The sequence below is a fragment of the Chenopodium album genome, chromosome 25, assembly GCF_948465745.1.
Source record: "Chenopodium album chromosome 25, dcCheAlbu1.1, whole genome shotgun sequence".
In the NCBI taxonomy this organism is placed as follows: Eukaryota; Viridiplantae; Streptophyta; class Magnoliopsida; order Caryophyllales; family Amaranthaceae; genus Chenopodium; species Chenopodium album.
This window is the reverse complement of record NC_137858.1, coordinates 6,146,777-6,172,719: the sequence shown is the minus strand read 5'-3', so window position 1 is coordinate 6,172,719 and position 25,943 is coordinate 6,146,777. Positions and strand designations below refer to the sequence as shown.

At 35.6% G+C, this 25,943-nt stretch overlaps 4 protein-coding genes across 4 annotated transcripts; 2 read left to right on the top strand and 2 right to left on the bottom strand.

The window, feature by feature from the left end:
- Positions 1-798: 798 nt before the first annotated feature.
- On the bottom strand, positions 799-9,568 carry LOC145613386 (eukaryotic translation initiation factor 4G-like). The gene is made up of 11 exons (XM_081668484.1): positions 9,374-9,568; positions 8,975-9,170; positions 8,081-8,223; positions 7,806-7,949; positions 7,613-7,680; positions 7,372-7,428; positions 5,666-6,811; positions 5,369-5,528; positions 2,526-4,905; positions 1,596-1,790; positions 799-1,219 (listed from the first exon to the last, which is right to left on the bottom strand). Exons 2-11 carry the CDS (start codon positions 9,142-9,144, stop codon positions 886-888), a joined length of 4,797 nt encoding a protein of 1,598 aa, XP_081524610.1. The 5' UTR covers positions 9,145-9,170; positions 9,374-9,568; the 3' UTR covers positions 799-885.
- An 801-nt stretch (positions 9,569-10,369) lies between these two features.
- Positions 10,370-16,415, bottom strand: LOC145613388 (metacaspase-1-like). The gene is made up of 5 exons (XM_081668487.1): positions 15,764-16,415; positions 13,745-14,075; positions 12,299-12,419; positions 11,960-12,190; positions 10,370-10,735 (listed from the first exon to the last, which is right to left on the bottom strand). The coding sequence occupies exons 1-5, from the start codon at positions 16,140-16,142 to the stop codon at positions 10,676-10,678; spliced, it is 1,122 nt and encodes a 373-aa protein (XP_081524613.1). The 5' UTR covers positions 16,143-16,415; the 3' UTR covers positions 10,370-10,675.
- Positions 16,416-18,744: 2,329 nt separating this feature from the next.
- On the top strand, positions 18,745-21,397 carry LOC145615009 (large ribosomal subunit protein eL8y-like). The gene is made up of 7 exons (XM_081670092.1): positions 18,745-18,848; positions 19,444-19,491; positions 19,896-20,097; positions 20,263-20,432; positions 20,556-20,684; positions 20,774-20,866; positions 21,054-21,397. The coding sequence occupies exons 1-7, from the start codon at positions 18,846-18,848 to the stop codon at positions 21,183-21,185; spliced, it is 777 nt and encodes a 258-aa protein (XP_081526218.1). The 5' UTR covers positions 18,745-18,845; the 3' UTR covers positions 21,186-21,397.
- Positions 21,398-23,514: 2,117 nt separating this feature from the next.
- On the top strand, positions 23,515-25,257 carry LOC145615010 (large ribosomal subunit protein eL43). Its single transcript, XM_081670093.1, has 5 exons — positions 23,515-23,626; positions 24,296-24,335; positions 24,693-24,781; positions 24,883-24,965; positions 25,056-25,257. Exons 1-5 carry the CDS (start codon positions 23,624-23,626, stop codon positions 25,117-25,119), a joined length of 279 nt encoding a protein of 92 aa, XP_081526219.1. The 5' UTR covers positions 23,515-23,623; the 3' UTR covers positions 25,120-25,257.
- Positions 25,258-25,943: the final 686 nt, after the last annotated feature.

Here is a 25,943-nt window from a genome sequence, read left to right as displayed (position 1 = left end):
TGTAATGAGAGTAATATAGTTTCATATCCTTAGCCTACGTTATTCAGGCTCTGCATGAAGTGTCAGACATGAATATGTGTCCAAGTGTCAAACATGGTTATTTTATAATGTTTATAACTAATTTAAACCCAAATTTAAGTGTTTATAATACCAAATACCAATGTCCAAAATATGAGTATTCAACACGTATACATATACTTGATGTGAAATGAATAGTCAAAGTAACATAGTCCTTAGCTGATTATCATACTACGTAATATTTTTAGCCCATAATAAGCATAAAGCGGCATGATTTAACATACATACCATGAAGGAAAGACTTTCAAACCTGAAATCCAACTAATCTAATATCTTAATCTTAAGATTCTTAACCACTACATCAGAATCTCACTGTCCTGATATAGTATCTAAACCAAAATTAAATACTAGTAATTAAAAATATGGAAGTCTTCTCATGCCACACAAAATTTCAGTAAATATTAATATGAACTGATCATTCGAAACACTAGGTACTATGTAGTTCAACTGAGATCTGGAAACTGAGAAATACTATGTAGTATAAACAAACTATAAGATTAATTAATATTAACTGCCAAATCTTTGCAGGAAATTAGGAAAAACATGAGAAACCTAACTAATTTAGCTCCTGCTGCATCAGATTCTCAGAGTTACAACTCACTAATTAAAGGGATTAATGATCTTGCAAGTTACTATAATTTCTATAAATAAATCTGTCTGAAAACCTGTCTATAATTAGTTAGCTGCAGAAAATAATCATTTCATTTCATTTCATTTGCTAGCTATTAATGTCAGAGAAATTTAAGCTTACAAAGTCACACTGAATGAATCATTAGTTTCATCATCAATTCATCATCCCTTATATAGTTACATAATAAACATATTTAGTTTCTTGGATTTGAGGGGATCAGGGGGTCGGAAATCCTCGAACTTAAGACCGGAGCTAGTTCGAATCTCATTTAATGTTGATTCTCCTTTTTCAGACTTTATCATATCTAGGATGCTCCCAAGGACATCCCCTGCCAAGCCATTTTCTAGAAGACGGCCTGGTTCTTCCCCACCTTGGTGTATCAATTTACCGACCTCATTTAAGGACAGGACATTCTCTAGGATGACTTTACCGAAAATCTGGCCAAGAAACTCTGGTGCTTTTGGTGCATCAGTGATAGTATCCTCCAAGTTTGTCAATACAAAATCGAAACTGGCAAACAGATCAACATTGGGATTAAAAGAAACACAAACAACCAAAAAGAGGCTAGCAGATAGTTTCAAGTTTCACACTAGACCTGTCATGTGGACCGAGCCAGACCTCATGACACCCCTCAGTTTTCTGTGCTTATTGAAGAGTAGAATGGCACAGAACAAGGCACGAGGGACTGCCTTGTAGACAGGTTCGGTCAATTAATAACAGAAAAATTGAAGAAAATGCTAAAGAAGGCGTGTAGGTAGGCACAACTGGCATGTGAGATGTGCCACCCAAAGCGAATTACTCCCATCCCAACCCCATCCCCCTCCCCCCAAAAACACAAGCAAATTAAATCACAAGGCAAATATATGATTCCACAAGTAACTCTTACCCTTCAATGAGCTGTTGTGGGCTAAACATGCTATCTCGAGGCTTTGTAAGACTAATAAGCAGTTTTGCCAACATATCCCTCTCCAAGGCTTTCCTCTCAAAAGCATCCGTAACCCAAAGAGATATAACAGTAGAGTAGAATTTTGGAGCATTCAAGTCTTTGATGCACAATGCAACTTCCTTCTCATCATTTGCACTGGAAATAAAAAACCATTGTTTATCATCATTGAGAATGTCAATAATCAAAAGTTATCTTCAAGGAATCAATATTACTAGATGATAATTGTCTCAAGTACATAAAACATAAAGGTGCTTCAATCCGATCCAGTGAATGCATAATGCAAGTCCACCAAATTGGACTACGTGTGTAGCAAACAAATTCCTTATTATCCTAGATTATAATCACACTTATAAAATCCAAGTTAAATAAATGAAAGCTAGTTCAGCAAAAGTTATAAACACAGATTATTTATGCAGTGTGCAGTTTGACAAAGAATATGTTGCCAATCAGTTAAAATATGTTTGGATTTTTCTATAGTTCAGTACACAGGTGATACCAGATTGTTCACTACAGACCAATGTTTTTTTTTTTTTTTTTTTTTTTTTTTTTTTTTTTTTTTTTTTTTTTTTTTTTTTTTTTTTTTTTGAAAAAGGACAGATAGAAAGGAGGAAAGGGGGTACAAAAGCAGAAGGAAATTATTAAGCAAAAGATGCAACACAATAAACTATAAAGGGAACAAGATGTAGATAGCACCATAACCCATATTCACCCCTTTTCTTCTGAGACATGAAAAAAATTGTAAAGTTATTTTCATGAACCAAATTAAGAAGACCTTTCAGTGCAGAGCAAGAACTATTATAACAACATAGAGCAATAGGTAAATATTTCAGTAATGTGTAAGTTAAAAGAGTGACACAAGGCAGTTCTTACCTATAATACTCCTTTATGGTAGCCATAGACATGTCTCTTAAGCGTTCAATGTTTTCAGCTGGAGCTGGAGCTGCAACTGCTTGTGTCACAAGTGATGAAGTCAGTATAGGCTTGTCCATAAATATATCAGGGTTTTTAACGTCTCTATTTGTGTAAGTTGAATTGTGCTCTAGACCACCAGAATGGTCATAAGAAACTGTTGCTCCAAAACTTTCGGAGGCCTGCCTTGAAAAGTGATCTTCCCTTGAGCTATAAGCTCCACGATCTGATGCATTAGTATAACCATTCAAACCACTCACTACTCTTCTAGAATCCCCATGAAATGTAGTATCAGTTGAAGGGGTGATGGAGGTAGATGGTTGTCCTCTACATGACATGCCCCTGGCAAGACCACCTTGAGGTCCAAGTGTAATAGGCTCATCACCAGAAGAGCGTTGGGGTAAAGGCACTGAAAGAGTCCTACTCTCAAAGGTATTCCTTTCATCCTTTCGTACATCATGCCCCTCATATCCACGTACTTGAGTACTATAACCTCTAAAGCCATACGCCTGGCCAACAGGAGAAGGTAACAGGGAGCCCCTTGGAGTATATTCAGATTGGCCCCTCCTCATTGAAGGGTTCATGCTGGGCCCACGACTTGGCCGACCAGCTTGTCCAAGCCTTTCTTGAGCAGCATCCCTGTGCACTTCCTCGATCTTTTTAGGACCTTCAACTTTCCTTCTTTGTTGCCATTTGTTCTTTCTAAGATCAATGGCATCCTTCAACATGAACCTCACTCTTGACGATAGGTTCATGTTGTTAGATAACTGCCACATAATGTCAAAATACGCATCCATATGATCCTTAGCTCTGGAATGATCAATCATTTCACCAATTGTGCTCATCAACTTGCACAATGCTTCAATATTTTCTTCATCAGCATTTTGATATTGACCCAACAACTTTTTAATACACTCATGCATTATTCTCTCAGTCAACATCCTCTTCTTGTACAACTCTCCAATCAATCTTATGTTACCCAGCATACGCCTTCGAGCTTTTAATCTTTTCCCTTCTCGCTCTGCCTCAGTTTGTTTGATCTCACCCTCACCATCATCCTTATTAGCTTCTTCTTCCTCTCGTTCTCCCCTCTCAAATTCTTCCTGGCACTTGTTAAGAAGGAGTCTCTTAAAGGTGATCTTCTCATCATCTACACTGAGGTCTGGCAATTCTGAAGCAAGATGAGAGCAGAAATTGGCATACATTTCACAGAATGTTGGTTCAGTTAGAGCCTTGTCAAAAATCTGAGATATGACACCAGTTAGAGTCACTGCATTGTCGATATTAACTTCTTTAACTTGATCAAACAATTTCTCAAAATTTTGTGGGGTAAGCTTATTTAAAATAGCCTTCAACCTCCTTTGTTTTGCCTGTTCTTCATCACTAACTTTACCCACTTCATACTTATTGTCAGCTCTGTGCATCACCTGTGAAGGATACTGAGAAGTCAGCATCATACCTTTGTCGAAACTTGTAGCTCGTTGCCAACGTTCTGCATCAGGGTTATATCGCTGAACTCCCTGAAAACTCATTGAGTGCATTGGTCCAGAAAGGATCCCACCAGCATGCTGAATGGGACCATGTCCACTTGGATTTCTGAGAACGCCATAATTAAGCCCTGGACCAGACTGATATCCCATCATATAGCCACCATAGGCAAGATCTAGCCCTGGATCCTGACCTGAAAATTGAGGAACTTGTTTATTCCACCTACCAGCATCCATCATGCCATTAACATGACGATTATTTCGGGAAGCTCCAGAAGCCCTATCAATATTTCTTCCTGAAGTTGCATGATGATGATCACTACGAGAAGAATTGGCACTGAAACACGATAATATATCAGCGATCTCAGGCGTGATTTGACAGTGCTTTGGAAGGTCAGTACACTGCTTTGATAATGTGAGGAGAAAATCCCTGGAATACTTTTTCACTAAAGCTCTTTCTTCATCATGACGTGATCCTCTACGTTCTCCTTTAACTGAGGCATCCAATTTCGGTGCAGACACATCAGCAGCATCTTCCCAATCTTCAAACTCCAATTTACCTTTCTCACCCTTATTCTTTCTTGCACTATTTTCACCGTTAGAAGGAATCTTCAAAGTACTAGAAACATCTTCTTCAGAAGCAACATTTTCTTTCTTCTCTTCAGCACCTTTGTAGGCCATGTACAAATCAGCATTCGTCCCAAGAGAATCTGCCTTCTGAAGCATTTCTTTCCACTTCTTCTTCCCCTTATTATTTTTTGTCTTACCTGAAGAAGAAGTTGGCCTTGATTTCTCTGTGATTTCTTTTTCATGCCTTAAATTTGCTTCAGAAAAATTTGTTGCAGCAGGAGAATCTGACGTAAGTTTGGACACATTTTTAGGAGAAAACATTTGCAAGGATGTCTTGGAACACACAGAAGGTATCTTGTACTTGAGTACTGGAGAATTTAAAATTAAATCAACAAAATGAACCCATTTGTCACAATTAAGGTTTCTTCCTTAAGTTGTCTACTTGGTTTAATAAATATTAGAAATTTAGACTTAAGTTTAATACTTAAACATATGGGGATGATCAACTTGTACCATGAAAAAAATTACTAGAAACCAAATATCATTAATATGATGAACAAATTCAAATCATCACGCTAAGTGTATTTAACTTTGAACCTAACCTTCATTGTTAAACTCTAAGGACTATTATTGTTTCTTAGTGGAAAATGACACAAATAGAGATATTGATATGATTTGTGTGATTAAACATACATATTCAATACCTTGATTGAAAACACTTACTTTAAACTTTAGATTTGGCATTACCTGCATGGTCTTCAATTCCAAGATCAACAGAAGGATCACCAGTTGATCCTGAATCCGTACTCACAAGTGGTTCCTTCAATGTAGAAACATCATTTCCATGCATAAACGAAGTATTAGACTTAACGTCTGGAGCAGCAATTTTCAATGAATCAACATGGTCCTGGCGTACACTTAAGTCAGCCTCCAAATACAAAGAACAATCATTGTCCATAGACTAACCCACCCTAAGTTACTTCCAAAATAAAATTAAAAAAAAAAAAAAAAAAAAAGTTGATAAAAAAAGAAAAGAAAATTGACCTGTGGTGATGAATGGACGTTTTCCTTCTTCTCTGGATGCTTTTGCACATCCCTTATAGAGTCCAACTTGATTACAGTTTCCTTCTTAATGACATCTGTATTTGTTGGAGAATATGCAACAGATTTTTTCAGCCACACTGAATCAGATTTTAGCTGCGAAGATGATTCATTTGCATTTTCTTCCATATCCTTTTTAACAGCGTTAGGTTCCATGGGAAGCCTATCTAGTTTTTGTGACTCAACCTTTTCAACGTCACTAGAACATGTACCCTTCTCTGCTCCAAAGTCAACAGATGCTTTAACATTTACTACAGGTGAAGTTGATTGTACAGAAGGAATGGGATAGTTGAATCTAGGACCCTGAGGTATAGCTTGTGTGTTTGGAAGAGGAAGACAATTTGGTGCTGGAAAAACGGGAGGACCTGGACTGTATGAATTAGGATAGTATCCACCAGAGCGCATTGCTGCATAAGAAGGCATAGGTCGAGATGGTGAAAGCCTCACATGATGAGATCTTGATCTAGGTGACCCACCATCCCTATTATCTAGTCTAAGTTCCTCATGTGTTTCAGGGTGAGTAATCCTCACTACTTTACGAGTGCTTCCAACATTTTCATGCTGATGCGGATGGAAAGGAGGTGACAAAGGCATTCCTAAACTTCCCGACTGATGAGCAGGTTGGGGTCCCAATTGAGGGTTGAACCCAATGCTCTGGCCTTGACTAACGATTCCTTGATTCTGCATAAGATTGCGTTGAAAACCAGGCACAAAGACTTGCTGCTGAGGCGGATTTCCTATATGAAATGGCATCTGCATTGGCATTGGATGTGAATTATTTAATGTGCCTCGAGTCTGAATTTGTGGGTTGGGGATACCAAACTGCATGCCAGCTGGAGGTTGGTGTTGCTGATAAGGCAAAGGCATTGAAATCCCTGCCATAGGACGAACAGTAGGCTTCTGAGGTTGCATTGGTTGAATTGGAGAAGGCACAGATGTCACTTCAACTCTTGTGACTTTTGAGACAGTATTAGTTTCTTGAGCAATTGGTTTTTCCTCAGATGAAACATGCTTTTCAGGCACCTGCTGCTTAGGAGCATATGATACTGGAATAGCAGGTGCAGTTCTTGCAGCAGCAGCATGCCGAGCCTGAATGGTAAAAATTACATAGAGTCATGAGAACGGATGAATAGATGAATGAAATCACAAAATTAGTGATCTTTCTAAGCTGTGAATTTTGTCTTTAGACTAGCATCAACATCACAATATATAAATTCAAGCCACCAAACCATACAACTTGGAAAAATATCTAATCTCTTTCCCGACAACACAGCCTATACTAAAGCCTCTTGAAAGGCATCATACCAAAGAAAGGAAGTCAATGTAGCAACCTTATCATTACAATTAAGAATCAACAAAAGATAGTTTCACATATCCCCTTCATTACTAGAAACTTGGTAGATCAATTTCACAAAAGATAGTTTCACATGCCTGATAAAGTCAAGTGTGACCCAAACTAGACATATAAGTTCAGCTATGTTTATGCATTATTCATTATGCAACTTTTGTCCCAATTTGGCTTTCTGAATTAAACCTTAATAGAAAATATTTTATTTTTTTAGATTGGTAGTATACTATGCCAACCAAGAAAAAAAAAAATCCAGAGCGAGATGCTAGATCAATTGTGAGCAAATATAAAGATAAAAAACCTGATTACGCTCTTGCTCATCCATATTTGGTGGAGCCGAGGTGGTTCGTGCTGGCACCTACAGGAAACATAGAGAGAGAGACTGACATTGGATGTATTGGTTTTAACTCTCTAAGTTCTGAAAGAAGCATAATCTATATAGATTCTGTTACAGTTCCGAATGAAAGAAGTAAAAAAAAAATGAATATTCACTGTGAATTCTTAAACATATTATTGGTGGTACTGTCAAAACAATGAGATACCTGCATGCCATTCATAACACCAGGACTTATGGATCCAAACTGAAGAGAAAATTCCTTACCTCCTTCTCCTGAAATAAGAGAGTATAAAAATTGAAACCTTTCTGCTAATAAGTTTAGGTTGTCTAATGTCTACCCTCTTGACATAATGAAACCATCATTGTCAATTGGCACAAATGGAAGAATAAGGAAATACCTTTCGAAGGAGTTGAAGGCAAGGTGGAATCTGAAGTCATGGAGGACGGTTGAGAAGATGGAGCTTTTGGAATGGGTCGAATGCTCTTCTGACTCGATGTATCTGATGGCTTGGGAACAGAATCTGCAGCTGGTGGAGAGGATACTCCTAAAACAAACAAGTGTAATTCCGATTTATTTAAAAGTTTGTCTTGTAACATATAATTGACTACAAAATACTAGTTGACAACAAATGAAAAAACAAAGAAAAGGAAACAAATATAAGGAAAAGACTACCATGTAATGTAGACTGGACATGGTTGCCATTCTCGACACAACGAACACCACCAGCAGTGGAATTAGAGCCTGAAGATGTTGTACTCACAGGTACAAAATTTCCCCTTGATTGCCCACCTTGTCCATCATTTGATTTCTTAAAACTAACCGATCAAAAAGCAACCCAAACAAAATAAAGAATCGATCAAAATGAAATCTTCCAAGCACTCAACTAATTGAAAGTATATACAAGGTAACAACCACCTTCTAGTGTGGATCCTACCACTAGCAGGAAGGATTCAAATGTACACAAATTACAACAAGCAACAAACCAGAGTAGAAAAAAACAATAAAATAGTAAAAAAAAAATCAACAGAAATGGATTCAAAACACTTTTCATTGGTTGAAATATAATCTCTTTATCCATATTAAATGTTGCATTGTTGCATATAATTCGAAATAAACTATCAACACGAATATTATTTCTAGATGAAGCAATTAATTATTTGGACTAAATCAACTAATTAAAATGACAAAAAAAAAAAAAAAAAAAAAAAAAAAAAAAAAATCCAAATAATCAACTAATTGCATATCCACCCTACCCCCACCCTTTAATTTACAATGTAGTCAAGTAATCAAAGAACAAACCCTATCATAAAAAATATAAAACCTTACAATAATTCAAATAATAATTAATTATCACTTATACAAACACCAAAATATAATCACTTGTCTTCCAAAAATAATATAATCACTTGTGTAGTTGTGGTCATGTTTGATTCGTCTCAATGAGTAGATATACGTAACTAAATATATAAATGATCAAAGTTATAACGCCGAAAGACAAGTGTAACCATTATTTTGAAACGGACCGAGTAATTAAAAAAAAAGTAATTAATGGTAAAGGGGTAAAACCTGTGATTGTTAGAAGATAAAGGAGGGGCGGAGGAGGCGCCTCTGCCGGTGCCGGTGGCGGAATAAAGGCGGTGATTTTGATCAGACAAGGTATTGCTTAATCTTCCACCACCCCCTGTTTTTCTATACTGCTTCTCCTTCTTTTCAACCCTTATTTGATTTTGGGACATATATATTTTCTGATTTTCTGACCCTCCTTTTGTTTTCCCAATTAAATTCACAACATCAAAAAATTCAATCAATAAAAAAAATACAAAACCCCAGATAAAAATTTAAGCTTTTTCTTCAATTACACCATAAAAATCAAAACTTTGACCTTCTAATTGATAAAATTTAACATTATGAGTGAATTTTAAATACAGTTTTGTTGTAATTGCTAAGTGAAAAACCGAAAAATACCTTAGAGAGTGAAGAAAGTGAGGAGAGAGAGAAAGTATTGTGAGCAAGAGCAGAGAGAATGGCGGGAAGAATAGAGAGAGATGGTTGGGTTTGTTAGTTTGTTGGGGAGTGATGTTGTGAAGGCTGTTTTTGTTGGAAAGAGAAAAAACAAGGAAAGAGAGGGTCAACTGCCAAATCTCAAGGAGATCTATAAGGAGAAGCAACACTTTCAGGACTTGGCTTTTGAGTTTTGGCCTTGCATTATTTGTCTTTCTTTTTTGGTTCCGAGAAAATGTCGGGTGTATTATATACAATCAGTTTAATCATTTAAGTTATATTGATTACTACTTTGTGATTGGAAAAACACGAATGTAAATGTGTTTGTCGTATGATTGGTTTTTTTATAACACAAGTTATACCACAAATTCATTTGTCATTTCGCAACTAAAGCGGAAAAAGGGTCATAACTAACGAAATAAACAATTAAGTTGAACAATTAGTTTACGCTATGAAATACTAGTATTATATTAGATTTTAACTGAACCCCTTCAATTTCGCTTATATCCTGTACTATTAAAAGACAAGAAGTTTTCATTACATTTTAATAAGGTATAATCAAGAAGTTTTCACAAGATTTCATTAATATAATCAAGTTCCTTTCTTGTCACATTTGTCACCTTCATTTCTTTTGATAATTTCAAATTACAAAAACTTCATTTCCTTAATGTCGAAGATTGTTATGCTTTATTCACCCCTCTACAGCTGCATCAACATCAGCAAATAAGCTACAGGGAGAGAGTCAAAAGTGCAGACTGTACTTTTAGCATTAGAAATCATGCATAACAATTGCTTAATCATGTCTCAATAAAACTGTATATACAACCGAGTTGCGTGGTAGGCAGATGTCATGTGTCGACACATGCACTCCACACGTCTTTTTTAGGTACACCCTGGTATATATATAGATTGTTAGTTTATTACGGAGTAGTAGTACTTCATATGTATTTCAATCCAATCAAGTCTACAAATTCCCGAATTGACAGGTCCATTTATAATAGAGTATTTACACTGCATTACTCCAAAAGGGAGCAAGTTTAAAAGGAATAATAATAGAAAAGCAAATACTAATCCGCCTGTAGTTTATTACTCTACACACCAAAACATCTCCAATTCTGCACCAATAATTAATCATTTACAGCAAAATCAGGAAGTGCTGGACACAAACTAGCTCATCAAACCCTGCATCTTTGAGAATGAGAAAGAGCAAGAGAGATGTAATTCCACCAAACATTCTGATGGATATAATCCATCTAGATTTAAAAATCATATCCAAAAGGGTTTCGTGTACACATCAAATGGCTCGCAAGCTGTAAGTTGTGGCTCCTGTGCAGCATACAGGGAGAAGAAAAGTTAATGTCTAAAAAATACGGAGTAAGATCTAGGATGAATGAGCAATTCCAGACATTACATACAAAAAATGAACTCCAAAAGCATTCAGTTAAATTATAAAAACGAAAATAAATTAGTAAAATTACTCAGTCTGACCAACTTGAAATGTCTGATGCGTTCTGCTTCATTTGTTCACTTTCCTTACAAAACAACCACTTATGCTACCCACAAGAATCTTTCTTGTGTATGATCACTCATACATTTCCAGATGAAATGCAGCGTACATCTATAATTTGAGTTCCCATTTTTGTTTGGTTCATCTAAAACTATAAATCTTGAAATATCATTAAATTGTGGATGAAATGAGTAAGGCTACTCGTATTAGATTGAAGTATTCTGTAATGCAAATTTGCACATGATTCTGGACCTAATAATTTATTTACTTATAATTGGTCAAGTTCAGTATTCCGTAAAAAGAAGGTATAAATCCACTTTTTAAGGACATCACTGAAAGTTGAGGATTATATGCTAAATTGCTAACCATCCATTACAATTTCAGGCTCCTTACGCTATTTAGCTAGCTATGATAACCAATTGATAAAAGATTCAATTTCCATAGAATAGTTTTTCACACTAGCTTGTTTGACTACTTGAAGATTCCCTATGATCCATCAGGTATTGTCGAAATTTACTTAAGGGTTACGGTTGTTTTAAGCCCACTCTGCCGCTTGCATTGACAGCTTACTTGTTTCTTGCTAAGTCTCTCATGAAACATCTACCCTCCAATTGATGCTATTTTGAGGAAGCAAATATCTTAGGACTGCATGCCACTGAACAAATGCCTTTATGGCGACAGAAAACTCCAGGAAAACATGATTTATCATCCATTGGAAGAAACAACAAACAAGATCATGACATAAATCCTAGCAAAGCTAAAAAAAATTGGATAATTGAGCATGCATCGTCAACAAAATTACAAGATACGGCATTAAGTTTCAACAAAAAGCAATAAAAACAATCAAGGATTATCAAGCTCTACAGCTAATTACTGAATTCTTCATTATTGCATTTAGTATACCACAAGAAATCTGAGAAAGAACAATACCAAGTTTCATGTTCATTATGTACTCCTTATATAGGTGGGAATAGACAGGGTATTTTTTAATAAAAAAAGAAGAGGAAAAATAACAATACATTACCAAAGAAAAAAAAAATCACCTGTGTCAGCCCCCCAGAGACACTTCCTCCAGAGACTAGCATGGTCAGAAGAGATGTAACAACACCACCTCCGAGAGCTCCTCCAGAGCCTCCCCCAGAGCTATTACCAACATTACGTATGGTTGACCGCATAGAATTTAACATGCTCCCATATGTGCTAGCTTGTCCATTCTCAATGGCTTTGATAAAACAGTAAGTCATAGCTCCAGTAGAAGTGACCTGTGATAAAGCCTGACCATATGCAGCCCTTTACAAAATCAATTCCTTGTTTGTCGACCAATCAATACAGCAATATACGACTGCAAAGAACAATGCAAAATGCAAGAGGCAGGAACTTACAGCTGTATCGGCTGAGGTTTGGTCATCATCGCAACCACTAATTGATATAACTTCTCCACCATTGGATCCTTTCCATACGCCTGATCGAGGACGATGATCCTCCCAAACATACTGCCCACTCCTACATCATATACTTAAAGATGTTATATTAGACATTTGCAGTATACGGGTGAGGGTGTGTAGAGAACAATGCACGAGAACAAAGTATACATAGTAGGACCTATCCTTGAACTAGTGGACATTAGTTTGGTAGCAAAAAAAAATAACTTTCACAAATATCTGCTAAAGTCGACCCAAAAAAATCTTGTCCCTAAAAAATAACTTTTTATCAACTAAACCCAACTATCTTCTTTTGTTTATTCATTTAATCAACCAAACTCTAGTGTCTTGCTTTCTATATTCACCTTCAATCAACCAAACCAACTTCAATTCATCTTTAATCAATCAAGCCCCATTATCTTCTTTTTTACTCACCTTCCTAAAAAGGTGTGCAAAAGGCAAACAAGACTTTTATTTGGGAACGGAAAGAGCCATAAACATGTTACAGAGTAAATAGTTAACCATGATTAAGTTTAATTGTTTTGCCCCTCCCTTCCTCCCTCCAATGTCCCCACCTGACATAGCCACCACCCTTCTAGCCACTTAGAACTACCAAAAAACACCTCCAATAGACACTCACAGACGCTGCAGCACCTCCAGACCGCTTCTTCACGCTTGCCATCCCCTCCTGCTCATCTCTTGATATTAATTTAATGAACTATTTAGATTTACAAGATCAGTGATACTCAGGAATTCAAGTTAATATAATATGTCTTCTGATTTTTGGCTTTTTTAGTTAATTGAAAGTGCTATCACTGACAAAACAGTGCTGTGAGTCTGTAAGAATGAAAAAACTTAATAATTCACCAATGCATAAATAAGTGGGGTGAGCAAAGGTCCTTCAATCTCTATAGTTGCTTCTAGTCAAGAATTTTCTTGTGTTTCCATCAGAGAGCTCCCTGGAATAAAAATAAGACTTGCAAAGCATAATTGCACGATTCCTTAAGAAATGGAACCTTTTATCCGCTTCTAGTAGAAGCAATATGAACAGAAAATGGCTTTGCTGATTTATTTTGGGATTGGTTGACAGAGAAGGGGGCTTGGACGCTTGGTGGAGATGGCTGCTTTGGGGAGGACAGAGAAAGGGTTGGTTGGACGATGGAGAGGGTGGCGGTTTTTAAAGCATGGTTAAATTATTTGGGTTAACTTTTAACCAGACATTTAAGAAATAAGTATAACAATTGCCATGCAACACGATAGCTAATAAAAGGCTATTTCATGATTTTGCACTTTTTTTGGCAAACTAAAATACAAAGACAAATGGTAATCAAAGAGGAGGAAGAAAACTAGCATACTGAAGAACATGCAAGTAGCATGACCAAGAATTAAAACTTCCAACAAACTAACCTGCTCATTCTACAAAGAAATGGTAAATCCAGTACAGTGCCACTATGACATGCATCTATAATTGCATGAAGCTTCACTCCACGAGGAAGAGGTCTGACGATAGCTGCATTTATTTCATCATCAACAATCATTCCCTGTGTTTCAAAGTCTAAGGGGCATAGAGTTTCATCATATCCATCTACTTCATCCCCATTATAATTCCTCTGTCGTGAACCGTGGCCAGAATAGTGAAAAACCAGAGAGTCCCCAGGCTGACAGCCGTTTACAAGCCAAAACAATGCCATCCTAATATTTTGTTTGGTAGGAGTTTTGTATGGATCAGTTTCTTCTTCTGCATTCCATTGTTCACAAAATAAAATCAATATTCACAAGGACAATCCAAGTAACAATTAAACTCATTAACAAATTAGAACTTACTGTCAACGAAACTTATCTTCACACATAACCGCCAATTTCTTTTTTAGTTTACTTAACTTCCACAATACTACTGTAAAAGACATTTTGCATTTAAGAGAGCATTGAAACTGACTCTCATTCGCACTGTTACTGAAAGCCATACAACCACAAGAAATAATATCGGAATCTGTAATCATGGAACAATATTTTGACTACAGTCACAGTTGTGGTAAATTGGTAATGGTTGCCAAGTTGCAGAAACATATCTCAGATGGTACATGAGAGATCTCATTTACACAGTCACATCCATATCAGCTTGAATATTATCTCAATCCAGCTAATTTTCCCACTTAACCAGGTGAATATATTCAGCTTAAATACTTTAAAATTAAGGGGATTCCAATTATTAATTGTCTTCAATATCTGGTATTAAGCAAGAAGCAAATTTCTAGAAATATGTGAAGCCAAGCTTGACGTGAGAATTTTTTTTATATTGGCACCCAAAACATGGTCATGTAATGTAACAAAGATACACGAGAAAAAAGTAACACATCATAAGGCGACAAACTAGGAGAAGGCAACCTCAGGACAGCTACTCCAAAAAAAATGCAGATATATATAAGATGCCTTTAATCTATTAGCATTCACTGAAATATTAATGATGAACAATCAGTCGCAGAATATAAGTTTAGGAGATCCTCATTGCTAGGTCTTTACTTTTGTACTTTCATATCATATACAGACACAAATATTGGTTACTAGTCTTACTACTTGACAGACAAAAAGGATGTAAAATAAAGAGGGAACCTTTCAAAAAGTAGGATGCGGAACGTCAATACAAACATAGAGTTAAGTATCACTGGCTTCAAAGAAACACCGAGATTCGTTGAACTCCCTAACAGACATCATGAGTCATAAATGGACCAGGTCTCAATCAGCATTTTATTCTATTTGGCCATTTTCGATCTTCTAAGTCATTTCAGGAGACCACACAAAGCATAATGGCAAATATATTGGGGAATCAATGATCAATGAACACAATCACACAAAGTAAACAACGTCTTAACACGACTTATACTAGAGTCTACAAACAAACCCATAATTCTACTACAATACTGAGTAAAAACCATTTCCAAGATCAGTCATTCTATAATTGACATGGCAAATTGTTTAGCTCTAATACGTACAATACCGCAAAATACGACCACTAGGTTGATTTTGTTGTGGTCACCTTGTTAGGGTTCCTCTTCCCTTTTCCAAACTCATAGTATATACCATGATAATCATTCCAACCTAGACTAATTAAGTCTAAATACAACCCTCACGTAGTTTGATCATTCACAAAATCCGAAATCCGAGCAAAAATCTCAACAACAAGCAAGATATAATCTTTCATCACTTAAACATTATATCATAAGAAACTATAAAAAAACACATGCAACCAAATTTGAACCATCTGTCCAAAAAATTGGTACCCTAGGTCATAATGCAGCAAAATTCCCTCTTTTGCATAATTTACAATCAATTTACCACCTTGAAAATCAAATTGATCAAACAAATCATCAAATCCCAAATAAATAATTAAAAATTGAATAAAAATCAAAAGGTGAGATTGAAAAATACCAGTAAGCATGATGATGGATTCAGAGGGAAACTGAAACTTATTAATGAGCAAATACCGCATACACTTAGCATCATTAATACACCCTTTAAGCTCATGCCTGGAGAATTTATAAGAAATCCCACAAATAACAGCCTTTTTCCGACCGTGCGGCGATGGAGGAGGGCCTGGAGGCGCGTGAGAGTACGGTGAGGGAGGAGGAGGCGCGTGAGAGTGTGGGGAAGGAGCAGGTGGCCCAGCGTGATGAGATGGAGGTGCGGCAACGGCGCGTGGATCAGCGATTTGGGTTATGGCTTGGCAAACGGCGCAGCGAATGGATCGGGCGCCGAGCGGTAGCTGTAGTGGAGTCCGGCAACCGGAGCAGTTGACTAGCATCATCATTGTGCGTAAAGGGGTAGTCTTGAAATTAAAGTTTTTTTAATTTTTGATGATTAAATTTACTTGTAATTTTGATTATTTTTGGGTTTTGTGAGATTTGGGTGTAATTATTCTGGGAGGAAAAGGTAGTTGACTGAATTTGGGAAAATTGATTATCTGGATGAAATTGAACTAACTTTTGATTTTTGATGCAATTTTGCCGCGTCTAATTAGAGTTTTCTTTTTTTACAAAAAAAAAAATTAAAATAAATATTGGTTTTAGTCATAGCTAAAATAGAACTAATCTAGCTTATCCATTTATTACGTTGATGAATAAGATGATGATTATAAAATTGCTAACATAAATCTTTACAGTATTTTGGTTTTGTTTGATAGAATGTAAAACCTTGTGTTTTAAGGTTTGAGACTAATCAATGTTCAAACAAAATTGTCCATTAAGACAAAAAGACCGTCTAGTTTTTCACAGGGGTTTGATTGATCAACCATACAACTAATTGGTGAAATGAAAATAAAAAAATTTGTTTAAGCAATAACACATATTCAACCAATCACAACAGATGACATCGCTCGGCTTAGCTAAATTTGTTTTAAAGGTTTGATACAGATTATATGTACTAATTAACTCTATATTCACACACAATTTTAGTACTAGTAATATTATTACTCACTAACAACTAGTTTTTATATTACGAGGCAAAATATTAACATTACATGACACGATAAAGGATAACTAGTGGCATGCTAGTATCACACTGTTAAATTCGAGGTTGTACACAAGTTAACTAACTTAATGGTTGTGTAATTTGTAGATTATATGCATGCAATACTTTTGTTCTTTTTTATGTTGTGTTTTGTAAGTTTATAGTTGGATGAGAGCTTTTAAAGCGTGATTCAAGAACATAAATCAAATTTAAATTGAAAACTTCAATAATCCTTATTCATTTAGTAGTTAGTGGCCATTTAACCAATTAAGGGTCTGTTCATATTTACTTAATTTCAGTTCAGTTCAGCTCCAATCAGTTCAGTTGAGTTCAGTTCAGCTCCTAGTTTCCCTCTCTCATAAAATATTCATTTCAGCTCAGTTCAGTTCAATTCAGCTCCAATCAGTTCAGTTCTAGTCAGTTCAGTTCAGTTCAGCTTAGTTCGGTAAATATGAACAGGCCCTAAACTTATTAAGTTTCTAAAATAGATTTTGAGAGAAGTAAAGCCACCGAGACTTTAATTAGATGATTATGACCACCTAATTTATAAAATAGATTTTGAGAGAAGCAAAGCCACCAAGACTTTAATTAGACGATTATGACCACCTAATAACCATTACAAGGTCCGTTGGAAATTAAGTATGTAGAGCACCTTGATATCTACTCGTGTCGAATCTAAAAATGTTATCCCATTGCTACATAAATTGAACAGGCAAGCAAATGCAATTGTCAATGTTTTTGCAACAGTCTAGGCTTTCATACACAACTTCGTACCATTTTTGACAATTTCAAGATTCAACACAAGGTCATATACATGTTGTTTCACTATTTGGTTTTGCCATGGCCTATACTCAACGACAAGAGGCCAGTTTGTAATACACTTAATGTCAAGAGTTGTAGTAATTAGTAAATAATTCCAACCATCTAAGTGATATCGCGGGGTTTATGGGAATCACCTTGATCTCAATTTTTTGAAGATCAAGAAAGTTGAAGATTACTTAAATTTGTAGGGTATATACACGTTTTCAGATCATTTTCAATGTTTTTTTTTCAACCTAGAGTGGATGTAGGAGGCCTCTGCCAATGTGATAAAAATTGGTGAAACTATACTAGGCATACCAGTAGGTCATTAAAGTTTTACAGAACAATCCGTTCAATACGACATTTTCGAAAATATTGAGGTTCCATTAAATATTTCAAAAAATCTTCCTTTGGTTTATCACACATTGTCCATTTTGGTTGTTTGTGTAGGTGTAAGTTGTAACACCTTTGTTCATATTGGTTGTTTATAGCGAAAGAAGCTAGAGCTGATAAAAAAAATTGGGTCGAGTCAGGTTTATGCATAAAATCTTGTGCCCAAATCTGTAAAATAGTGCCCATCCTCACACAATTTATAGGTTGGGTCGGATCAGAAGAGCGGGTCGGGTCGTTGATGTACAACATGAACTACAAAATTTCCTTCGTGATTGATAGGAATGACAATGGATCAGATGAGGCAAAATCCTCGAATTTGAATCTCCTTGATCCGAGGTCCAAGTCCAATACGACCTATATTTTCAACATACGAACTTGGTTCATTTATTTGGACATACGATAAAATATGTTGCATTTGTGAGATACACTAATAAATGCTTGTAATTTCTTTAATAAATTTCATTTTTTACATCATATTAATCGGATTCGATCCATAGTTGAACTTTACTCTTTGTCCGATCCGCTTCCTATTCGGATTCGGATCTATTTAGTTGAATTAGTAATTGGGCAACCAAATTAAGAAAACAAAATAATAAATAAAAAAAAAAAAAAAAACAATGGGCCGTTAATTAAGGCCATTACAATACAAAGAAAAAAGCCCAGGAAGTGGTGTAAACCCTAGAAGTCCAATTACACTGGTAAATAAAGAATCAGAAGTATAAAACCCTAACTCAACCCTATTCTTATTTTCTCGTCATTTCGGCTGTTGCTTCTTCATTTCCCCTCTCTTCCGCCGTCGACATTCATCGCAATGGTACTCCTCTCACTCTCTCTCTCTTTTCAATCATCGATCATAATCCTAGCTTTAATCTTTAATGTAATTTGTATGAATCCAATTTAATCGACATATATTTGGTTCAATTAGTTTGATTTTTTATTGCTTGAAATGATAAGTACTTGTTAGCAATTTTTAGTTTACTGTGAAATTTGCAATTTAATCACTCCAAATCAGTACTATTTTTTGTGCCTTTTGTAATTTTGATCTGATGAGAAGTTGATTTGTCCAATTTAATGCTGATTGTTTGCTTAATTTGTTGGCTTTTGAGGTTGTTTTCAATAGTTATCAGTGTTAATTTGTAAGGTGTGTTTGCTGCGTTGATTATTGTGAATGAGGAGAGAGAAAACTTACCAATTGAATATCTAGTTGTTGCTTTTGTGTTGATGTTGATTTATAGCATGTTAAAACAATTGAATTTGTTTTGAGGTTGTTTTCAAAATTCTATATATCGTGATTGTAATGTTGTTTGTCAATTGAATTTAATTAGTGATTTTTTTTTGTGAATTGTTGTTGAAGCTATTGTTTGAGTTTACGATTCCCTAACACATTCTACTGTTTGTTCGTTTGGCAGGCCCCGAAAAAAGGTGGTGCCGTAAAGACTCTTGGAAAGAAGAAGCCTGTAAGTTTGATCTTTATCTAACACTATATCGATTATGTGAACATTACAATATATCGGGTGATGCTTGTTTTATGTTCAGAATAGTGTTATTAAATAATTTGTTCAGAATGTTGTTATAGGCTATTGTCGCATAGATGTCTGAATTTGATCCTTTTTTCTCACCTTGGTCATATAAATATCCACATAAATGTGTAGTTTTGTTTTGGATTCAATGCCTCGATAACACATTGTTTGTTCAGCGTAAAGTAGTAGAGCATGTGTGCTTAATGGTCAAATCATGTAGTTTTGTTATTCATATTTATCTAGAGGAAATATTGATGACATAAATTAGAACCATAGAGCTAATGAGATAAATGTACAATCTTTTTGATAATCTAGTTTACTAAGTTGAATATGTATTGCAGGAGAAGACTACAAACCCTTTGTTTGAGAAGCGACCCAAGCAATTCGGAATTGGTGGTGCTCTTCCACCAAAGAAGGATCTCACCAGGTTTATCAAATGGCCCAAGGTTGTTCAACTCCAGAGAAAGCGAAGGATCTTGAAGCAACGTTTGAAGGTTCCCCCAGCTATCAACCAATTCACCAAGGCTCTTGACAAGAACCTTGGTAATCATTTTACTTTAGCTATTATCATTCAAGCTAAAGTTCTTTGCTAGCATTGTTATAGTGCTACAACATAAAATCTGACTGAGTCTTTGATGATAATATGTATGAAGTTTAAAAGATTTTATAGTAAAACTGGTGCTTGACTGATTATTCTCTCTCTTACAGCATCAAACCTTTTCAAGTTGCTCCTCAAGTACAGACCTGAGGACAGAGCCGCTAAGAAGGAAAGACTTTTGAAAGCTGCACAAGCAGAAGCTGAGGGAAAGAAGCCCGAGAGCAAGAAACCTGTTGTTGTGAAGTATGGTCTTAACCACATCACATACCTTATTGAGCAGGTGATGTATCTGGTTATTAATGCCATTGTTGTGATTGTTTCTGTAGTTGTTTCACTTATCAATGAAGGAAATGCTGTAGTGTGTCACTGACCTGTATTTCCAACTTCTAAAATGATGTTGCAGGGTAAGGCTCAGCTCGTTGTCATTGCCCATGACGTTGACCCTATTGAGCTCGTTGTATGGCTTCCTGCCTTGTGCCGTAAGATGGAGGTTCCATACTGCATTGTGAAGGGAAAGGCTCGTCTCGGAACGGTATCTATCTGTTATGCTGGCTTAATTTGCTTTTGTTGAATATAATTAACCTGGTGCTTATCCTTCTCCTGAACTTGTATCTTGTGCAGGTTGTTCACAAGAAGACCGCAGCTGCTCTTTGTCTGACTTCTGTGAAGAATGAGGACAAGATGGAGTTCAGCAGGATTGTTGAGGCTGTCAAGGTGATAATTTTGTTCTTTTTCTCTATCAAGTTTGGTCACACCATTATGACACACTGAATCATCCATATTATTAGCAACTGCTAAATGTGTTGAATGGATTGAGCTTGATTGCATCTCAATTCTTGTATATCTGTTCTTTTTAATTGATGAAAGAGCCTCACAATGTGAATTCTCTTGCCCTTGACAGGCCAATTTCAATGACAAGTACGAGGAGCACAGGAAGAAGTGGGGAGGTGGTATCATGGGTTCCAAATCTCAGGCCAAGATGAAGGCAAGGGAGAGAGTCCTTGCCAAGGAAGCTGCCCAGAGGTTGAATTAGATTCAAGAAGTATTTGTGTTGCAGAGGTCTTTTCCCTAGTGTTTTTTCTATTTTATATTTGGTTACATTTACGGCACTTCAGAAATTCAGCTTTAGTCTTTTCGGTTAAAGTACTTGTACTGAGTTTTGGTAGTAGTGGATTTTGAAATTGTCACCTTCAAATATGAACCATTTGTATGGAGTGTGCAATCTTTATTATTTTACCTTCTGAAGTAGATATGGACTTAATGTGACCCTAAGTAGTGTAGTGCCCATGCTTTGCAATTTCTTTTTTTTTGGAAGTCCACTAAAATAGTTCAGTTAACGAGAATTGTTATGAGTCGTCGGCCGTTATGCATGTAGTATCCTTAAGCCCCATGCCCAGGTTTTGCAAAGGACAATATACATTATACATGATCAGGCAATATAATCCCTTGTTATTGTGCTAGTCTTTTTTGCAATTTTGTTATGATTCGGCCTTAGAATCCTTTGTAATCATGCTAAGAGTATTTTTCAATTTGTTCTCAAAAGTAAATCTTGCTAAAGGCTTGATATAAATTACTCTGTATGTGTAAACTACTCCCAATTGAATTTCCAACTGCCCTACATAGGCAAAAAAAAGACCATCCAAATTTACAAAGGTTCGGATGATCAAGCGTATACAATGCACTATTAAATATTTTCACTACGCCAGAAAAACAATTTCAAACACAAGTGACATTAGCTAAAATTGTATCGTGTCAATGTGTAATGATGTATTTAGTGAACTCTATATTACACCATCACAATTCAGAGCACCTTTTAAAAAACTACAATGGATTAAATGGACCCACGTTCCATTAACTTGGTGTCAATGGTTGAATGTATTCAGAAGATAGTAGGTGAGTATCAGGAAAGTTATGAGCTTGGGGTGGGTTTTACCCACCTGTTCTGCTGTTTTAAAAGTCCGAGTGCTTTCGTGAACGTGATATGACCCTCGTACAAGCTTGAACACCTTTTCAACTCTATATATTACATACAATGTAGACATAGTATCGTATATAATACAAAAGTTTTAGCATTGTATGTCAAGAAACAGTAGAATATAAAGATAAACAAGTTTATTGCACTCGTCCAATAAGCTTTTGAATTAGTAAGAAGTTTGAATTTACATTTTTTGAAGGGAGCCGTCAGGGACAATGAATTAGATGGTTTTGATCACATAAGAGGCATTGGCTGGTCCATGGGAAGCATAGGAAAATGCCTTGATGTCAGCCAAGTCTGGAAATGGAAGGATATGATACGATTTTGGACTATTTTGGGACATTGTCAAAAGTCGACATGGAAAATACAAGTGTGGTGGGATGCACCTGAAGGTTATGTTGTTTGGAATCATATATGGCCATGACTAGGTTTTAGGACAATATTGAGTCATATACTAATTGATGAATAATAGGTAAAGTAAGTGGTTTCAACCATCTAAATGATCTCCTAGAATCTCTTAAGAAATTTGCCTCAACATTCAATATTTTCGTGTTCAAAAAAACGGATATTCTCTAAATTTGAAGGTTATAACACAAGATTTTAGATTAATTTTAAATTTTTTAAAACTTAGATTTAGTAATGGAATTACTTTGTTCGCTCTTTTTATATTGCTCAATTTGATTGTTTGTATTAGTGTAACACCTTTGTTTATTTTGGTTATTTAAAGTGAAACCTATGCAATACTTTAAGATGTGCATCCAAAACAGGTATCTATGAAAGGCTGTGTTTATTTGGTGGAATTTTTTCCAACTTCCACCATACTTATATATTTTCCTCATTTTTCCTCTATTACTGACATATGATGAATATGAATAATTTTCCTAATAAAAAATAGAAAATTTTGTCAGGAAAAACCTTATAGAATTTTTTTTGGACGGAGAAACCACATTATAAAATTTTTTTTGTTAAAGATAGCGAAGGGTCGCAATCCGGCACTGACCAAGTGTTTTCCGGCATTGACTGGACATGTGCATGTCACATGACCTATTATTTACTAATCCCACCCATTTTCTTCTAATTACCCGCACTAATTTCCCTCTTCTAATTACCCCCACTAATTTCCCTCTAACTCTCTTAATTTAATTTTCCCCCTTTTTCTTCTAAAAAAAATATTACTCGTATAATGAAACACAAGTTTACCAACACCCCTCACCAATTCACCATCATCACATAGTGCAACAGTTGCACATAATTGGGCTGCAAATACAAGAAACATGGTGAATAATAAAATGGGCCATTAATTAAGCCCAAATTACAAAATAAATAAAAAAGGCCCAAAGAATGAAGTGATGTAAACCCTAGAAGTCCAACACCCGTAAATAAAGAAGCAGAAGTATAAAACCCTAACTTAACCCTATTCTTATTTTCTCGTCACTTCGGCAGTTGCTCCTTCAGGATTTCATTTTCTCTTTCTTCCGCCGTCGACATTCATCGCAATGGTACTCCTCTCAATCTCTCTCTTTTCAATCATCGATAATCATCCTAATTTAAATCAATTTGCTGTTTATGAATCCGATTTAGTCGATAAGTTTTCGGTTTAATTGCTTGATTGTTTGTTTTAGTTTATTGTGAAATTTGCAGTTTAATCACTCCAAATCAGTAATAATTTTTGTGCTTTTTGTTTTTTTTGATCTGATGAGAAGTCGATTTTTCCATTTTAATGCTGATTATTAGCTTAATTTGCTGGTTTTTGAGGTTGTGAGCAATTGTTGTCTAGGGTTTATGAAACATCTGTTTGTAATCTGTAATTTTTGTTGGCTTTGAGGTTGAATTTATGAAATATCTGTTTGTAATCTGTAATCTTTGACTCTGATTTAATAAAATTGTACATTACATATTAATTTTTAGCATATTTAAACAATATTGTATGCATCATTATATTTATTAAAAAAGGTTGGGAATTTGCTTCATATACTGGTATTAACCATGAGTGAGTTGAATGCTTGAGATGGTGTATGATGTCAAAACTTGAGGGTGTGAAAGTTACATTTTTTGGTTTGTTTGTTTGTTTTAATTGTGGTATTTATATATTCGTGTAGAATGTGCGATGATTATGCTCAGCTTTTGCTTAGCAAATTTTTGACTTATGCTGGTGTATATGTAAACAGGCCAAGAGAACCAAGAAGGTTGGTATTGTCGGGAAATACGGTGAGTACATGTAATCTTATTGTATGTCAATTATGTTATATTGCATCAAGTAATACTCAAATTATGATCATAATAAGGGAATTTAGTGCTGATTGTGTAGTATTAGAAAGCATTTGTGATGATAGCATGTTGTAGTTTTCATTTACAACAGCTTCGTATTTGATTGAGATTGGTAATTTGAAGTTCAATACATGTGATTTAGTGGTTCTGTTGATTATTTGGTATCAGCCATTATAAGTTTTGTTTATTGTTCATCATTATGTCTTGATCTTTGTTCATTTTTGGGTTAGTAGATTGAAAGTATATGTATGTGGTGTATCTCAATTGATGCTTATTGTTGCATTATTCATTTTTCAGGTACCCGTTATGGTGCTAGTCTGCGTAAGCAGATTAAGAAGATGGAAGTAAGTCAGCACAGCAAGTACTTCTGCGAGTTCTGCGGAAAGGTAGAGCTACATTTTTATTTTTAATGCTTTCTTCTCTTTCAAACCAATGCCTATGGGTTGTGAATTGTCTTTGATGACTCATCTTAAAACGAAATTTGCAGTACGCCGTGAAGAGGAAGGCTGTTGGCATCTGGGGATGCAAGGACTGTGGCAAGGTCAAGGCTGGTGGTGCTTACACTTTGAAGTAAGGATCTGTTTTAAATTCTTTATACAATGATTTTGTTATCCATTACTTTATTTTTTTACTGATATATTTGTTTTCTTACTTGAACAGCACCGCCAGTGCAGTGACCGTGAGAAGTACAATCAGGAGGTTGAGGGAGCAGACCGAGAGTTAAATTATTTCTAGTGCCTATATTTGGAAGACTTAGAAATTTTGTATTCGACTGATCATAAGTTTATCTTGAATCACTGTTTTTGAATGTTTTGACAAAGTTTGCAATTAGTCCTAAACCATTTCTTGAGTTTCTTGTTAATTCCTTGTGCCTGTTTTACATTGTGTCGTTTTTATCTGCAAGCTAAACTTTATCATCACATTATCTTCTCTGTGGCTTAACACATTATCTTTTAATTTTAGCTTGTGGTGGCCTGGTGTGCTTCCAAAACAAGGATAATACTAGGCCATTGGTTTTTGGTAAGCTAATTAAATTGCAAATAAATTGCTGTTAAAGATTAAGTTTAAGATGTGTACTGATGAACATTATGACTAATGTTAAGCAAAAATAATATTTAGGGGTTAATTATTCAAATTAACAGACTGCAACAAGGGTTTAAGTAAGGTGAACTGGCTGCTACAAGGATAAAGACAGGTTAACCGGCTGTGGATTTCTAATTGATGTTAATCTAATAGAGTACATTTTCATTTCTGAATACTGTTCTCATTTTGCTGGTATAGCAGATAGAGAATGAAAAGAAAAGAGAAAAAAAAAAGGTTAACAAGGCATTCAGTATGAGAGCAAGAACAAGAAATCTTGGAGACTCGGAGATTGATGCTTGATATTTTTAGGTGGGATATACAGATACTGAGTCTGAGATGATTTGTTTTGGTGGATATACAAATACTGAGTCTGAGATACATGATTATTTCTTAAAGATGAATTTCACGTAGCTCGCTTAAGACAGTCTTAAGGGGAGATTAATGTGCTCATAATAGGGGAGAAAA

Excerpts from the sequence above, each read along its gene's own strand:
- LOC145613386 (XM_081668484.1), bottom strand. The coding sequence starts at position 9,144 with ATGTCCCAAAATCAAATAAGGGTTGAAAAGAAGGAGAAGCAGTATAGA. Across the intron at positions 5,529-5,665 it reads ACGTCCATTCATCACCACAG|GACCATGTTGATTCATTGAA; the intron begins GTCAATTTTCTT and ends AGTGTACGCCAG. Across the intron at positions 4,906-5,368 it reads TGGAATTGAAGACCATGCAG|ATTCTCCTGCTGCAACAAAT; the intron begins GTAATGCCAAAT and ends AACTTACGTCAG.
- LOC145613388 (XM_081668487.1), bottom strand. The coding sequence starts at position 16,142 with ATGATGATGCTAGTCAACTGCTCCGGTTGCCGGACTCCACTACAGCTA. Across the intron at positions 12,191-12,298 it reads AAACCTCAGCCGATACAGCT|GCTTTATCACAGGTCACTTC; the intron begins GTAAGTTCCTGC and ends GCATATGGTCAG. Across the intron at positions 10,736-11,959 it reads TCTCTGGGGGGCTGACACAG|GAGCCACAACTTACAGCTTG; the intron begins GTGATTTTTTTT and ends TATGCTGCACAG.
- LOC145615010 (XM_081670093.1), top strand. Across the intron at positions 24,336-24,692 it reads TGGTATTGTCGGGAAATACG|GTACCCGTTATGGTGCTAGT; the intron begins GTGAGTACATGT and ends TTCATTTTTCAG. Across the intron at positions 24,966-25,055 it reads GGTGGTGCTTACACTTTGAA|CACCGCCAGTGCAGTGACCG; the intron begins GTAAGGATCTGT and ends TTACTTGAACAG.
- LOC145615009 (XM_081670092.1), top strand. Across the intron at positions 20,098-20,262 it reads GGCTCTTGACAAGAACCTTG|CATCAAACCTTTTCAAGTTG; the intron begins GTAATCATTTTA and ends TCTCTCTTACAG. Across the intron at positions 20,685-20,773 it reads GAAAGGCTCGTCTCGGAACG|GTTGTTCACAAGAAGACCGC; the intron begins GTATCTATCTGT and ends TATCTTGTGCAG.